This window comes from Chamaea fasciata, unplaced genomic scaffold (genome assembly GCF_029207755.1).
Source record: "Chamaea fasciata isolate MVZ Bird 193981 ecotype frontalis unplaced genomic scaffold, bChaFas1.0.hap1 SCAF_4, whole genome shotgun sequence".
NCBI lineage: Eukaryota > Metazoa > Chordata > Aves > Passeriformes > Sylviidae > Chamaea > Chamaea fasciata.
The window spans coordinates 61095805-61113838 of record NW_027094089.1 but is presented as its reverse complement, the minus strand read 5'-3'; the positions used below and the strand labels follow the sequence as shown (position 1 = coordinate 61113838).

General features: G+C 36.8%; 1 protein-coding gene across 5 annotated transcripts in view; it reads right to left on the bottom strand.

The window, feature by feature from the left end:
* FRMD3 (FERM domain containing 3) overlaps positions 1-18034 on the bottom strand; it is a 148535-nt gene that overhangs the window by 66472 nt on the left and 64029 nt on the right. For 2 of the 5 annotated variants that reach the window (XM_066181767.1, XM_066181768.1), the window contains exons 1-2: positions 10700-10868; positions 1152-1194 (exon numbers count right to left, since the gene is read on the bottom strand). In XM_066181767.1, the coding sequence (XP_066037864.1) occupies positions 1152-1194; positions 10700-10807 (151 nt within the window). In that variant the 5' untranslated portion in view covers positions 10808-10868. Of the gene's footprint in view, positions 1-1151; positions 1195-10290; positions 10626-10699; positions 10869-13955; positions 14061-18034 lie in introns of those variants that run through there. The other 3 variants (XM_066181766.1, XM_066181770.1, XM_066181769.1) reach the window with 3 other exon arrangements.

Genomic DNA, 18034 nt, shown 5'->3' with positions numbered 1-18034 from the left:
CAATTGTTCTTCCTTCTTTTCTTCCTTTACTAGCATTGCCCGAGGAGCACAACTTGGTTCTAATTTGACATTTTTGAATTTGTTTCTGCATAGTACTCCAGCTAGCTAAACACCAGATATATAAGTTCACACTGAATATGTCAGATATATGTGTTTTGGCATATATGCACATGTATGCATATATTCCACTATGGCTGCATTAATGGAAGAATTCCTTGAAGTATTCCATATAGTGCAGTCAACATCCAACATTAACTGGTTTTGCGTATTAGACAGTCTCTCAAGCCTCACCACATTTTAAAGCAAATACATTATCTCCCACACAAAAGGCTCCTTGTACTTAAGCTTAAAACAGAAAACTGTATACAACTATATACAAGCAAGATAAGGATTCTCCTTCATTTCATAAGGTAGGTAGGTAAGTAGATAGGCAATGGCTAAGGCACAACTTCTAATGTGCCATGTCAGCTCTCCAGAGCTGCTAAATAAAATCTCTTCTGCTGCTGGATATAAGCTTCTGAGTACCAAAGCAATTCTGTTTCCTGAAGAAGTCCTCACAGCTTGACTATTTAATGGAAACTATAGGCTAGACAGAACATTTCCAAAAGATAATTAAAATAATACATTCCTGTTTTAAAGACCTTTTTTAAAATACTGATCTTAAGTTTCCCCTACGTGCGGCAGAAAGCTCACCACCTAGCCTACAGTACTTGAGTTTGCTGGACAGTAACAACGATCTCAAGCCAATTCTCTGCATTTTCAGGAAGCAAAGGACAGGACTAAGAAGGAAAACCAGAAAAGACCCAGAAGCAATTGCCACGCTCCATTTTTACTGCCATCTCCTAGTGGCAGACTGCATCTGACTGAAAATGAGAGCTGGAACATACAGGTCTTCTGACCAGATCTGTCACCCCCTGTCTGCTGCCCTCTGGCCCTGGCAGCTCTGGCAGCCATGAGCAGTAAGGAAAAGCTTTTGATGTGCAGAACACTGTGAGATGGTAAGATCAGGGTAGCATGGAGTTCTTAGGACTCCATGCGGAGCACCTGTTTACAGTAAGAAATAAGGCTTATTCTAAGTTACTGCATGAAAGCACAAGAAAACCTTTAGTTATTTAAAAATCAGTTTAAAAACATGAGCTTTCAAGACTTACATTTCATTTGCTTGAAGATGGACTTGTTGGGCTCAAGCCAGTGCTGGAAAGACAAAGCAGAGAGCAGAGGTTAATATGGATCACAGTAGACAAAATTAGCCTTGTAAATGTATATGGTACCAAAAATGAGAAGTGGGAATTTTGTGTCACCGAGACATACATAAATACGAAAAGCACCTCCATACTGCAATGTACTGTGTAAGTATACTTAACCTCACCAATGCCTGTAAAGTAGATGTAGTTGAGATAGAAATAAGACAGATATTTCGAAGACACATTTAAAACAGAGAGGTTGTAGTCTTCAGATTGCAGCAGACACTTTAGTCTCACACTTTCAGCCATTTTTTTTCAGAAGAATGATCATATTAGACAGTAGAGCAGACTACCCAGAAACTTTAACACTGTCTTTTCCTTAGTGTTGTCTTCTACCTTTCTTAAAAGTGAAGAATGTCTAAGTACTATATCCGCAGTCAAAACACACAGGACACAAATTATTGTTCTCTTCTAGCAATAACTAAAGATCTCAAGGGGAAAAGATGGCACTTTTCCAGGAAATGTTCACAATACAGGCAGCTAATGTACAGCAGAGACAAATGGATGCCTATCAGTAGGTGCATAACTTCACAAGAAGAGATGCATTTGGTAGGAAAAGTTTCTTTTTATTCTCTTAGAAAATAAACTCAGGTGCTTCTGTAACCAAAAGTTAGGCTCACATTTTAGTTAAGAGCCTTAGCAGATCCCCTGCTAGCACTTGCTGACCTCCTCAGGAGGATGTTTTGTCAGACAAAAGAACATGCTGATATTCAAATGCCACTTCTGGCCACAGCCAGCAGCTTTTGTATTAGTGTTTTGTATTATTTTTCATGTAAGCAAAAACCTCCACAGTAAAATGAGATTTCTGCTGTGGAAGCAGCTGGTCAAAAAGCACACCATTCAATTTAATAAGCATACTCAACACTGGAAGGCCTTGCACTAAGGGTTTTCCTTTTTTAACCCTTTCATTCTGGCTCTAAAACCCTTTGGTAAACTGCAAAAAGAAAACCTAGCATTCATTAAACCATACGTAATACTGAAAATATCCTACATGGGCTACTATTTCTCCTCTTAAACTTTAGTTATTCTACTACAGAGAAAGGTCAGGGTAGATTATTTTGTAGAAGTTGTTAATAACTGACAGAAAACTATTCCTTCAAAAATTATGACATATCAAGAATTCAAATTAAGTCATGATAACTGCAAATTAGATTTCTGAAAGAGAACTTTTGATAAAACAAATACCTTGGAAAGAACATTTTCAAACATCTGCGGTTTATGTGCTATGGTTGCTCAGAAAATCACACACATATAGTTTACAGTAGCATTGGAGATAAGCTCCGCAACACATTTCTATTTGAAGTTCACTTATCACTGAGAGACTGATATGGAACCCTGGTACAAACAAAACAAAACCCCAACAACCTCAAACTTCACACACACAACAAAACAACAACCCTCCAACATTTCTTTACCTATTCAATTTTCCCAGAATCTCTCTTTCTAGGGGAAAAAGATGAAAGAAACAGAATTGAATCAGCAATGACGGCTCCACTGACTCGCCAGAAATATCTAGCTTAATATAATTCTTTTTTTAGATCATACATTTAAATTATTTATATGTTTCATTCTGAATAATGGGAGGTGAGAGTTGCTCATAAAAAGGTAAAGACAATCTGATTTAAGAAATCTTACACAGTCTGCAGTGTGTAATAGTTACATAATCCAGGCCAAATTCACAGATAAGGAACAGACATACAGATACACAAGTGCACTTTTCCTTAACCTCCTCACAGACCCACCCCAAATCCACCAGGATCAGGCCAGTCCTAGATGAAGAATCAGACAGCAAAGGGGTACTTGGACAGGGAGCCACACCATACTGCTCCCATGAAACTGAGAATATTCACTATCTTCATCTAGCAGAAACACAACAAAATTTTCTTAATATTTCTTTTTGAAATACCAATCTAGAATGTCAGCACAGACCAGAACAGCATTTAGAACTGTTCACAAAAGTTAATTACCTATTATAACAAAACACTGGTAAAAAAGCCAATTTGCAAATATGAAACCCTCATAAAAACCATGTGAATAATGAAAGAGGGAAAATACAGATGAAATTCCTCAAACCCCCCAGAATGCAGATTTACCCAACACATCCAGAATCAAACACTTTTCACTAAGACTTGATCTTCATGGGTTAAAAACAGATTGAAAAGACACCATGCAATTAAGCAATCTAGGCTTTCACATGGAAGTCATGGAACTGACAGTTCCTACAAGCTCAGATTTCTGTTGTGACCTTCTGTTGGTGGAAGATTGCAAACGTTTACACAATTCAGCTGAATCTTCCAGAAAACTGAGAACTTACTTTATAATTCGTGGAGAATTTGAAAGACACAGCAATTAGGTGCTTAATGCTCTCTGACTGTCAGAAGAAGATAAACACCTAGTCATTGCTAATACTTCTGAAAATAGCCACCCTTATATTTGTTTGCATATTTCAGTTTGAGTTTTAGGAAAGATTTTCCCCTGAGTACTTATCTTTGAGCCTTACAGCATTGACTATTAGTAATTTATACCTGTGCCTCATCTCTACTGTACAGTATCCAAGCTATATTTATTCCAAGATTAATTAGCTGTTATAGTTAGGAGGAGATTAAGTTCCTGTAAATTAATCAAACTGTTTCTGCAGAAACTTTAAATTGAAAAGTATTTGGTTGTCCAAAATCCTTTTTTATGTAATAGTTTTTTAACAATTGTCCTGAAAGAGAAAAAAATCTTAGGTAAAAGGAAAGTATAACATTTTGAGTAAACTAATCAAGATAAATTTTAGAAACATTTTAAATTTTCAGCTGCAGAAACATATCATTAATATGTATGCCACACTGCCTTGCAAGAACACCCCATAAATGTTTTCAATTCTTCATTGTAGGGAGTTATTGTACTTGATAAGACTAATAAAAAATCCAAACCAAACTAGTCAGATATAAGACTGTAACTAGAGACAATCTTTTATTTTTTTACTAACACTACAGTGTGCAAATGAGGGACAGAAAAGAACTCCAGCAATTTTAGGCAGTTTCATTTCTGTCTCATGTATTTGACATTGTAGTCCACAAAGGCTGCTTTAATTCAAGGATGGCCTGCACCCTTTAACCAGCTTGGCTTTATGTGTGATAGTATCTAAAGATCACCAAAAATCAATCCTGCAGGGGCTGAACTTCTTGTTTCATTGAAAGCAGGTTAGCAACATGGTTGCTGCCCAATGGGGAAGAAAAGACTTTGTTCCTAATCCTGCAAACACATTGCCAAACATCCTGAGAAGATACTCATGTTCAGCACTACTTATTTCTAATCACTTTGCCAAAAGAGGTTTCAATAGCTGCTGGATATCTCAGTGATCAGACAGATGCCCTCACAGAAAACAGAAGAGAAAGATACACTGAAATCTTGAAGGTCAGTCATGGGATAGCTAACAAGTCTTGGTGCTTCAAGTGCCAGTGGTGCGTAAGCAAGCTCTCACAGATATCACTTTTGGTGCTGGGATTCTAAAATAGGCTGAGCATTGCCTTCTGACTAAGATTTCATTGCAATTGTATGCTGTGTTTCAGACTAGTGCAATTTTTACTTTGTAAATAGAGCCTTCACCTCTGATCAGCTCTTAAATGGCGCTGAGTAGTCATTAGTGAGGCCAGGTGTGTTCTTGCTTACTCACAAATGCTGAGCAGCTGATGTGCTATCAGCTTTCACAGCAATATCTCAGGGTGAACAAGGACACCCTGCAAGGGTAAAAGCTCCGTTCTAGAAAGTCAACTGAACTCCACAAACACTGATATGCTTTTAGTAAAAGCACTTCAACCTGTTTCAAATGAAGCTGTTCACTGAGAAGGTCTGAGGGGACTGAGCTTGGTCTTGATTCAGCACAGGGCAGAGATTTTTAAAATAAGAAGCTGTGAGGAAAGAAGAAACTGTGATAGAATCATAGAATAGCCTGGGTTGAAAGGGACTTTAAAGACTATTTTTTCCACCTCCCATGCCATTGACAGAGATACCTGTCACAAGACCAGGTTGTTCAGAATTTCATTCAATTCAAATGGGCCTTGACCGCTCCCAGGGATGGGGCATGAACAGCTTCTCTGGGCAACCTGTGCCAGTGCCTCACCACCCTCAATGCAAAGTCAAAACCTCTTCCATGCCAAGAGGCTTTTGATTAAGCCCCTATGTTTGCAAGAGGAGCAGTTAGGAAGGAGCAACTGAAAGTGGCCATATACCATGAATACTTAAATTTCACGCAGCAAGCAATACTTAGCCAAGTGCTTGAATGTGCATACTGTAAAACAGAATCAGAAGAACCTGCAGGTTTTGCAAAAATATTCCAGGCAAGGGCTGGATTGGAAAACTTTGTTTAATCAACAGAAAAGAGCAGGAGAATGGAGATATGAAACACTGCTCAAAAAAGTAAAAAAAAAAAAAATTATTTAAAACTCCACCCTATATTAATCTTGAAAATTGATATAAAATATTTTTCTTGAATGAAGAGCAAATCTAGGTAAATTTGCTTTAGCATCAAAGAAGTGACCTGCCAAAAAACAAAAAAACCCCCAACAACCCAACAAACCCAAAACCAAAAAAAAATCCAAAGCTCATACAGGGGAATTAATTAGATGTCCACTCTATACAGGCACAAGAGATGGCAAAGGACCCAGAGCATAACATGTGTCTCCTTTCTTAAGCCCTGAGACCAATACCATTTCTTCATGGTTTCAAGAACTTCCATAGCAAGAATATTAACATTGTCCTGCTGTAGCAAAAGAGCTGCTCTTCAGTATTTTTTCCAAAATCCGGACACCGATGCCAATCAGCAGCATGCTAACGAGGAAGAAACAAGGTACATCACTATCATAAATATTTATCTGGTCCAGAAAAGGTAGTCACATACACTGGAACAGAATCACCATTTGTATGATTCTGAACTGGAATCTATTAAACAAATTTCCAAATTATCACTGCTGTGTCTTGGAGTTTTTATCAATGTATCTTGCAAAATTATTTAGTTTCCAAGTTTGCTAACCTCCACACAAGATATTTAGCTAGTAATATTTCTGCTGAATTAAGTATATATTCTATTCAATTCTGCCACATTTTTGTTTAGTACATAAATGCAACTCTTGTAGTAAAAGCAGGCTGCCATTTAACTCAGCACTTACTCTCTGCAAATGGTCTGAGGAGAGCATTTAGAAAAAGAACAAGAGCAGTAGCTCCCATTGTGCTCAACGGGCCTTTTCCACCCAGCTTCCATTAAAATTTGTTTGTAAATCTTTGCAGGCTTTTACCTATTTGTCCAAACTCCCATTTCTAACACTTCTTTCAAATTCATGACAGCTACAATGAATTTTATTACTGCCCATGGTTTTCTAAAAACTATTTCTCAATACCAGTGACTTTATACTTAGTTTACTTTGGAGTGTTTCAGTTCTAAGAACTACAAGGCAACTTTTCCCTGATCACCTTCTCCAAGCTAATTTACATCATATCTTTCTCATCCACTTCTTCTCACCTCTTTTCCTAGCTGTATTATTCTTGTCTAATCCATCTCTGGATGAAATCCATTTCTACTAGATATAATTCTCACAGCCTTCTTTGTTCCTTTTCCAGTTCTACTTTTTTTTTTTTTCCTTTTTTTTTTTTTGAACCAGCATGACCTGAATTGCACACAGCAAGCAGTGCTGCAGCAAGAGTTCATGTAAATGCAATAACTTTTTTGATAACGCTGTCCTGGAGCAGAGATTCATATGCATGGATAAGGACTAAGATTTTTATTAGCCTATGGCTCAGTCACTCTAGGGTTCTGCCCAGGATACTTCTGTTCTACCCCTCCACAGAGACTGGAGATCTCTCAGACTGATGTATTCTCCCAACTGTATGGAGCATTACAACGCCTTATGCAAAAACATAACTTCATTAAACTGAGGTTGCAAGTTATCTGATGTGTCTTTCTGCCAAACTTCATTGTTGGATCTAATCTCCAATAATGGCATGGGGCAACAGAGAGGCATTCCATGAGTTTTTCATTCCATTATCAGTCTCAGTGAAGTTGGAGACATTAAAGACGGTAAAATTCACGCCATGAAAACAGAAGCCCAAGTTCTTTTAGTTACAAGGCCTTTTAAAAGTTATTTAGCCAATAGGCTAATGCTAAAAGTTTACAAGCACCTACTTCAGCTAACCAATAAACAGTACATGTATACGTTACAGCATACAATAGTTGCTTCTTTTATATCTTTTGCAGCTCGGACACTTTCTATGCTCCAAATACTTCAGTGCCTAAAATTCAACTCTGTTTCAAACCTCTATCTATGTAAGCTTATTACAATGCTGTGAGAATCCTCTGCTTTTTCAGCTCCAACAAATCCCCCTCTCGGGGGGGGGTGGGGGGGGGAATCCCACTCACATGTGGGAGTAGGTACACATTTTTAGAAACACGTATTAAATAGCTGCTCTTGCTAAAGCAGAGATCAGCTGCACCCAAGATTTGTTGACCCTTTCCAAAGGTATCTCTGATGAGGAACTGCTGTACATTTTGTCTATAGCTCCCATTAAAAACAGAAGCACTACTTCATGATAAAGAAATTAATTACAAACAGACCAGAGGTTACAATTTCCTTCCCTAGTAAATAGTGGTACAAGGCTGAACTGCTTAGATTGTAAAATTAAACAAATATTCTGCCCAGGTCAATTCCAAGTCACATACTTTGGTATACATCTCCCCACCACCCTTATTAGTGAAATAAATGAAATAAAATCTGACCAAAAAAACCCCTATATCTGTGTAGAATTGTCACCCAATTTTCAACATATTTAAGCTTGAAAGCAAAATGAGAATTGTATATGCCACAGTTCTTTAGGAGGAAATTAGCAGGCAGGCCAACAAATCCATAGTCTGCAGAGTCATCTTTTGACCAAAGCACCAAACCAGGCTCTGTGCACTAGGATAGCCAGAAAATCCCAGTGTATTCAAAGATATCATTCAGCATCAGCTACACAGAGGGACTGTACGGAGAGTAGTTTCACTAATTTGAAAGCATTATTTTTATACTGCCAGACATACAAGCACAGACATACAACCACTGCACTGCTCTGCTGCTCCCAGACAGCCCTGCAGGACACCCACAAAACAAAACATCTTAATGCTTAAGGGTGATAACAATTTCAAACATCTCCATAGTGACAGGTAAGTCTTCACAGTTGCTTCAGTGTCCTACAAAGCCTTTTCATGACATTTCCAACCTACCCCATGGGTAGTTCCAAGGTATTTCTGTCTAACTACCAACTCATACTTCCACATTCAAAAACAAAATCGCAAGTATGTGCTCAGATTGATCCACTGGGAATGAAAAATAAAAGAAAATAAGTATTTCCAAGCTCAAATAATTGCTCAGGTGCCCTTCTGAAGGGACTTAAAGACTATTTTATAACACCAACATTTCTTTCTGTTGAATCTCCCCTTGCACTCAAGAACAACAGCCTCTTTCAACAAGAAAACCACTCTAAAGAAAATGCTGAACAGCAGCCTTACTCTATCATTCTATTCTCATCTCATACCAGTCCAAAAAACACAAAGCAGCTGCTCTGAAACCCAGAGTATTTGGCACAGAATTAGCCATTCTGCATTTCCACAAGTGTGAGAGTGTGACAGTTGGCCTCAGTACAGTAGTATATGAAAAGGTACAAGGAATAGTTCCTTGAGTAGGAAAATCAGTAACGGCTCATCCAGGCATGAGTCCTATTTGAAACTGTTAAAAAGTAAAAGCTCCAAATGATGTTTTCTGGGTTCTCACAGTGTATCTCTCTTTACTCTCTTGAGATTTTCTGGGTTGGGTTTGGCCTTCAGCCTTTTCCTCAGTAAGAAAAATAACAGGGTTCCATCCACCAATGTGGCAGCTTATCTTCATGAAGCCATACTTAAGAATGTTGTCATTGTTACTTTCCCACAGACTCAAAGACATAAAAGAAGATATAATGCTACCTTCTGTTAAGATTGCCTTCCAGTGTTTGGGTTAGTTTTTTGGGTTTTTTTTTGTCTGGAGTGGAATATGGAAAACTATAGAAAATTTTAAAAAGTTTAAGTATGCCCAAAACATACATACATTTATTTATGTGTGAGGAAAGGATTATTATAAAAGTGGAGTTGGGGAGAGGAGGAAATATATATTCTTATTTACTTGAAAAATAACCTATAAAATGCTCTTTTCCCACATTTCAAAATTGTTTTCTGACAGAAGACAATTAGCTAAATTTTCTACATTTTTTACACTCAGAAATTCTGAATCTTCTAAACACAAATATTGAAACATTTAATTCTAAGCATCTGAAATATTGAAACAAGTAATTTCTTAAGTTCTCAAACTCAGTCAAACATTTCGATACACCTAAGTCAGAATGCTACATTTTAGTAGCATACGCTATATTTAGAAAAGCTTTTGGATTAATTAAAGCTAGTATTTTTGCCTGTTTGCGCTCCCTCATTACAAAACAAAAGGGCTACAAATTAGCTTTCAGAGCAACTATGGAACCTTCGCACAAAAAAAAAAATTAGATTTCAATAAAATGGAGGCAAGAATCACTGCTAGACTAAATGACAGCAGGAGTAAATCTGCATAATATTTCATATATATATATATGCGTGTGTGTACACTATATAATAACATACTATTATTTCATATAGTTTAACTATTCAAAAAATAAATCAAGAATAATTCACTAAAAGCCAGAATTAAATGCATGATTTTGGCAGTTTCTTTTGGAACCATTGATACAGCCCTTTCTGGGTAAAAACAGAGACTATGCAGTCAAATATAAAATTCTACAACATATAAAATGCTACAACAGAGGCATTTAACATTTCCAAGGCATTCAGCAAAGCAACATCCATTGTGTGCTATGTACATCAGAAGCAATAATAACACTCCTAAAACAAAGTTCTGCTTTCTTGTTTCAGCTACACATTGCTTGACAGAACAGTCAGAAAATGATGCCTAGTCTCTATCTCTGCCAATATTTAATATAAACTCCTTCCATAAAATTATAATTATTTACCAACCTGATAAAATATTTTCCCCACTGTCTCCATTAGAACTGCCTCAGACAGTGCAGTTCTCACTTCCATCAAGAACCACCTCCCTTGCTAAACTTTCTTCTTTCTGTTTTTCACTCTGAAGCATGCATAACCTATCTTCCTAGCCATTGTTTCCTGTACTAAAATATTGCAGCAGCTCTCTTGTTAGAGGGTAGAAAGGAGCCAAGACACAGACTGCTTGTTTATCACAGCATAAAAAGGGTCCTGGTTTATTCCTCTTTACCACTCAGCCACCCTGACGCCAACTATTTACTGACTCTGGCTGCAGCAAGAGCCTACTGTAGGTTTCCCTTGCAGCCTCTGACTGCTGGTTATGTCCTGCTAAATTAGGACTGCATGTATTGGTCTGCAGGCTCTGAATGGAGGTTTTTACCTGGCTAGACTGTAACATAGGTCCCAACAACAAGCTCTGACTGCAGACCCAGACTGACCTCACAGCAAATCCTTCTTCTTCACAACTCTCATATTCATGATCCTCCATGATGAACCCCTCCCCACCTAACCCATTCCCTTTTATCACACTTCTCTTTATTGGATGTAGCTGTGACTCATCAGGGGCGAGGCTGTATTGTGTAATTAACACAGCTGTTACTTATCAGGGACAAGGTCGCCTGTATTCCCTTCTCCTACACTACAAGGGTGTGCCCTTCTTAAAATCATCTCATAAACAAGCACACTACTCTCTTTATGTTTCCAATACTCCTTTCCTCTTTCCTTCTTCAGTTAATCTGATCTTTCTTGAATGCAGATATCTAGATCAGACCAGCTGAGGTCTCATTAGAGTCTAATGGTATTAATACCTTCTCACAAACACAGTCCTAAGAGGCAAACCAAGTGTTGTCTTTTACCACACACGTCTCATGCACTAAAACCAGATTAGTCGATATACATTTTATTCATTTTTCCACATCACTTTATTTGTCTCTGGGGCACTGAAGTACATTGTCACACACATTATTAACTGGTGTAGCATGAACTTTTGCTTTCCTTCAAAGTAATTGTGCTTGGTCAAACCACAAGGTTTAGATTGAAAAAGAAGCTGTTGCTGAAATCCACCTACTCATCTTTACTGGGCTACTGTGTGTTGTTTTGTGGCACATCTCACCAAGCCCTAATAATGTTCTGCAGAAAATGTGTCTCCCATTCTCCTTGGCAGGACCTGCAGGAATTCCATTGAATCTTGGAAATTTCTTCTACCAAATTATTCCACTGAGCTCTGAAAATTTCTTTTACAGAACTATAAGTACTCTTATATGTACAGTGGCTACAACCATATGATATTTCTCTTGTGACCCCACCACATCTTGCTATAGCTTATCTCTTTAAAAGCATACCTAGACAGATACAGATGGGTTTTTGTTAGATGAATTCCAGGCCACCTAAACTCACAACTGCTAAAATAAAAAACAGTGAGGAAAACTGTCACATACCTCATAAATTCAAAACCATAATTTCCTTATTTTTTTACTGAGCTGCCCTAGTTTTGGCCTGGACAGAGTTAACTTTTTCCAGTAACCATGAGGTGGCAAAGCCTGGAGCTGTGTGGGCATGTCTGGGTTATCACATATTCACCTCATTGCTGGGGTGCAGAAGTAAGGAGTTCTTGGACTTCCAGGAAGATGTTCATGACAATATAAGATACTTAATAGAAAAATAGCTTATTTTGATGAATTGCAACATAAGAGAAGAATGTACATTGCTTTCCACTCATCAACAAAGCATTTAAGTCCATCCAAAGAAAAGTCCCTTATAAATCATATCCTAATTCATGACAGAATTTAAAATAAAGAAACAATATCCAATTAGAGAAGTTATCAATATGCTTGAAAACTATGAGAGCAATTGCAAATCAGCACTTAAAAATGTACTTATGGAAAATGTAAGTTTGGTAAGTGTGTTTAACAAAATCCAGCTGAAGAGTGGACCAGATGATACAAGCCACCATACCACAAGTGGTGTCAACAATATTCTCCAGTTGTGGGATACAAAGGGAAATGAAAACACAAGACTCTTTAGGTAAGAACATAATTTTTTCTCTCAAATTGTCTTGTTCTGCTAAGCAAGAGAAAATTTTAGCGTCTGCATAATCTTCCATAATCTTAGCACTAAATTAGCTATACTATGAGATGTAAAACAACAACCATATAGCCAAGACGGATAAGACAGTGCAGGGAATTTAGCTAACAGTATAGCTAATAGCTCTTTGAAACATGGGAACTGCATTTGGTACGATATAATGGGCAATGTGTTTGGGATTTTGGAGTTTTTTCTGAAGCATCACTATTTTAAAGTATTCTGACAAAAAAAAAAAAGGGGGGGGGGGGGAAGTTTACTTAAAAGACCTTCTTTATTTCCATTAAGTAAAAAAAAATTTCTGTAGCTTTTTTGAGCGACCATCAGAGAAACGCCCAACAGAAGTAAGTGTTTATTAAATCTTGCTTAATTGTAACCCAATCCAGTGCTCCACTTAATTTTCCTATCAATTCCAAGCAGGTGAACATCTCTAATTTTTTGATTGTGAAGAATTAAGAACACAGGTCAGACTAACTGCTAACTATTTTTACTTTAAAAGGGGTTGCAATGGAAATTATTTGGTGTAGCTTTTCAAAGCTTTTTTAGTTCTATAAGGTTGAGCTGATGGTGATACCCCAATTTCAGTGATTTTTGCCAAAACTGATTAAGGTGTAGCAAGAGATATCCAGCCAAATGATTTTTTTCCTCTTCAATCTCAGCAGCTTCAAACTGGTAATTGTTTCCAGAAATTCAATGCCATTATATGTACCCAAAGCCACATATTTAAGTCTTAATATTGAGACCAGCAGGACAATATGGTGAAGAAGTAGTTCTGAATTTCAGTGTCTGAGGACTTCTGCTTCCTGTGTTCATCATTTGCTCCTACTGTCATACAGTAAAAGTCATCTGAAGCTACGCAGGGGGTAGCAGTAGCAAAACACCTATAAAATACAACCTGCAGAACCACCTAACACCTAGGAAAGATGTAAATTACTGTAATTACTGTACACAATTAGATGTAATTACTGTACACAAAAATGCCTACAGCATAGGCCTGAGAGTTTTAGTGCAGAAATGCAAAGATGCATCTGGGAGTACCAACCTGAGGAACCCCACAAAGCTTGACAAATCACATCTGTTTTCTGTATTACAGATTTTAAATCCATTCAGTCTGTGATGGGTGAAATAGAATGACTGCTTTTACTTGCTAAACGTAATAGGATTTCTTCTTTCATATCCCAAAGTCATACACTAAGAGAAAAACTAAAAACCCAAATTCCAGCACACTGTCAGAGCCTGGAGCTGCACTGTCCTGACTCTGAGTCATGCCTATAGATTCTTTTCCAGTTTAAGTGCCCAGAACTACACAATCAGAGTATAATAATAATAATAATAATAATAATAATAATAATAATAATAATAATAGTAATAATAGTAATGCATGAAGTGAGGGGAAAATTAATTAAATAATGCCACTTTAGGAACACCTACAGATTATAGCCCAAGTTCAAATACTCAGAGATACATAACTTTGCATTAGAACTTACATGCTCATTTTAAAAAAAAATCAATTAACTTTACTTAAAAGCAAATTTAGTCAGAGATTATTTACATACCCTCTGCTTCTCAGGGTCAACATATCGAATTCCAAAATAGTCTTTTTCCAGCAAGCTGTAATAGTTGCAGATGTGATCTATAAGAAACTGACCTTTGGTTTCCCTCTGTAAAAAGATAAAGAAATTATACATTATGTTAAGTATTCTGAATTTTCTGTCTACAAATCTATGCAAAGTGTCAAGGAAAATGGCACATTAAATTTGTTGTTATTCAGATGAGGACAGGGATTTAACCACTTTTTATCTTCTCCAAAAGATTCAAGAGATTAATGATCAACACAGTCCCTGCATATCCACAGATTGGTTAAGAAAATATCAATACTACTTCTACCTCAGGAAAACTCATGCTGCTCTACTGACTACAAATTTATAAGACTTCATATAATACTAACAATCATATTTCCATGGATGCAATAATGGCATAACAACTATTCATTTCTATATAAAATTTCAAAACACTCTGTGGTTTTTTATCCCCCAAATTTGAAAGCAGATCTGAATGTGAATATTCTACTGGATCTTTACATACTGCCCACAGCAAGAGAGATCTGACCCTTAATTCCCTCAATTAAGTCAGAGCTACAGTACAAAGAACAAATGCCCAAATGACTGAAAGAGAGGTTTACATCTCTGTGTTGTCAATGGGTAACTATGGCCTTATCAAATCTTACTGTTACACATGATATTTAGCTAACAATCTCATTCTTTCTGTTTTCCTCAATCTCAAGAGTATGTATCTGTTCTCCTTTATCTGATGCCTAATATGGAGATCCTACATGAGCTTTCACATTTCTTCTGGGCCAGCTAATGTGAAGTTTCATGCTGGGTTTTTTTCTGAAATGTGATTTGTGTCGATATTAGCATGGGGCTAAAGCTGTTTTCCTAAAACAGTCCACTCCAAGCAGACAAAGGTGCTTCACTACATAGTGGTGTCAAGTCTCTGCATTTTTCTCCCTCTATGTGTCTACCCTGATCCTGCACTGAAATGTCCCAGCTGTGGACCAGGTAGTGAGTCTCTACCCTTTACTGACATGAAACAATTTGAATTTAGGTCTTTAATGTCTACTGAATAGAAACTACCCAGGACATGAAATCATTTTATATAATAATAATATCTAATTGTTTTTCTCCAAACTACTCCCTGAAAACTTTAATGCTATGCCTTGTCCAAACTTTTTTTTAAGAAGTTAAGAGGCAATTTAAGTCATAAAGAGCATGGCAAGCCAAACTGAAGAGATAGCCCCCATATACAACACAGCAGTTTAGAAGCCCGGGTATTGCTATCATCTTCATTTTGCACAGAAGCAGCTGAGCCAAAACCAGTACCATGGCCTGTCACAGGTCATACTCTAAAGGGCAGAGGAAGCAATGGCCTGGGGGTACCACCACTGTCTGGTGAGACCTACTGCTTCCCACAGGAAAAATGAGACATGCTTCAAGACTGGAGAGTTAGAAAATAAGACAATCCGTAAACTATATTTTTGTTCTCTTATCTTTACAATTAATAAGGAATTCTCATGTAGATTCAGTTGCTTCTTTTTTGGTTTCCATCACTCAATCAACAGATAACTAAATAAAAAGCATCCTCAGTTAAGGCCATGACAGTGAGATGTGTTGCCTTTCCGTAGGCTGAATCTTCTGCAGATGTAACCTTGCCTGCCATAGGGACCTCCTCTCCTCCCAAATTCACTTCCAGCCACAATGGAGTTGCTAATTTCTCTACAGATTTCCTTTTCCTAGATATGTGTGCCTCTGTTTCAAATGCTACCTGTGTAAACCACCTGCTTCCCCTACTCCTATGTGTCTCCACCTTCTACAAATTTAAGTCCTGTTCTCTTCCATACACTCCTATTTGTCTAGAGATACATGTGCCTTGTCTGCACATGGTGCTTCCATAATTTGTTTTCCTATTTTTAAACAGCCATTGTCAAGGGATGTAAACACAATTTGTTTCTTCAGTTCCTGCTCACGCAACCTCATGCTTTACACCCTGCATTGTTACCTTTTTCCATGTAACCTAGATGCAACGGGTTTCCTTTTGTAATTGTTTCCTTTCAGCCTCAAGACATTTAAAAATTAACTTGTTTACTGTTCAGAGTGGTTAACACATTCACTGACATTTTTTTGTGCTGTACCCAGTTACAAGTATGGGCATACTGGAGACTACATAAAGAACACTATCCTCAAAAGGAAAAGTCCTATTAAAGACTGAAAAATACAAAAGGAAAACTGTCACTGTCCTCTTGGCTGACAAAAAAAAAAAGGTCTACCCTTATGCAGTCATATTTCAATTAACTGCTTCCTAAGTGTCTGGAAAGTTTTGTGACTGTGAGAGACCATCGAAATATTGACAAAATTGCTTGGTAACATTTCATTACAAAGGCAGTAGGAAAAATTATAAACACAGATGTGACATTTAAGTTGCACACAGTTTTAAACAAATCTACAGCAAATTAAATAGGACTGGGAAATAACAGCTTTTAGATGACTCAGGTACAATCAAACATGAAAACAGATTTTACCAGCAACAGTGTACAAACAAAATCCATTTTTTAAAACACTGGAAATGAGGAAACCAGACTATCCATATTTTTATGTGGCAATATTAGAGGGTATTACTGGAAGGTCAGTAATACAATCTCCTACAACAAACTGCTAGGGGTTTACATTCTAATCTATGAATTTTAAAAGCCCTTTGCTTCAGCCACCTAAATAATCACAAATTTCTGAGTTCCTGAAGAAACTGATAAAAGGGTATAGCACACATAATGTTTATAAATCCAGTAACAACATTCTGTTTCTAAAAGGAACTGATGCCCTAGTTTTCTCCCCTGGAAAACAGATGATGGAAACAAACCAAACAAAAAAAAGGCAAAAAGCCTCCAAGCTAGATTCATGCTCTAGCAATCTTCAGCCTTCCATCAATAAATAGAAGGGACTAGTTGATAGCTTCACCTTTGGTTAGTGTACCCCCTTCAGTTCATTATATTTTAAAAAATATTCAAGATGCACAAAAGTGGGCTAATGTATAATGCATAATGTAGAGAGAGTCCTCCTATGAAACTGTAAATGTTCCACTATTAAAGCCTTCTAGACACCTGAAATTTTTTGATAAAACACAGATCTTAATTGATGCACAGAGGAAAATACTTGATGTGGCACACAGCACATCAAGTCCTAATTTGTAATAGATTGTATGACAAGGATGGTCAATGCAATGGCAGTAAATTTTATTTTCTGTAAACAGCATACATAAATATTTTCCACATTTCACTAATAATGCTTCAAATTCTTACAAGCATTAGAATCTAACAATCTTTTTCTATTACATATTACTCCATATTACCATGCTACAAAAGAATATATTAAAACCAAATTTTATTCTGATTTGTGAAAGAATCTGAATAACATAAATTAAGAACAGGTAGTCATCCACAACAGAGCAGAGGAATGGATTTGGGTCAAAGAATCATGAATAAAAAACATTGCCTGAAATTTCAGACAGTTGCCATACAGCTTTCCAATTAAGCGATTCCTAAAAAAAAAAAAAAAAAAAAAAAAAAAAAAAAAAAAAAAAAAAAAACACCCCACCCAAACAAACAAAATCCTTAAACCCTTCCATACTAAAAAAAGACTTAGCAACAATCCAGAAAGATAATCTTATATTACATTTTAGAATGTTTATCTGAACATGAAAAAATTACATAATAAAGAAAGCTATTATTTCAAGCACCACAGAAGAATTTCAACCACAAACAACAGTAATCTAAAAGTAAAAATCAAGTCGTACATTTAAAATTTTCACAGGTCAAATAGTTGAGAATTATACCACAGTTCACTCAGAAATCACCAATTATTGTCCACTAAAGAAGATACATGCAGGCAGAAACAAGAGTCAGAAAAGTCTGTAAGCAAGAGATACAAAATGTCCTGAATTGTAATCAATACATTGTTTTCAATGAAAAAATAACATTAAATAAGCCACTTTTTTCTAAGTCTATTAATTCAAATATATGTCTATCTCAAATGAAAAATATTTTCCTTCATATTTTTGTAACCCATGCACTGGCTTTAAACAA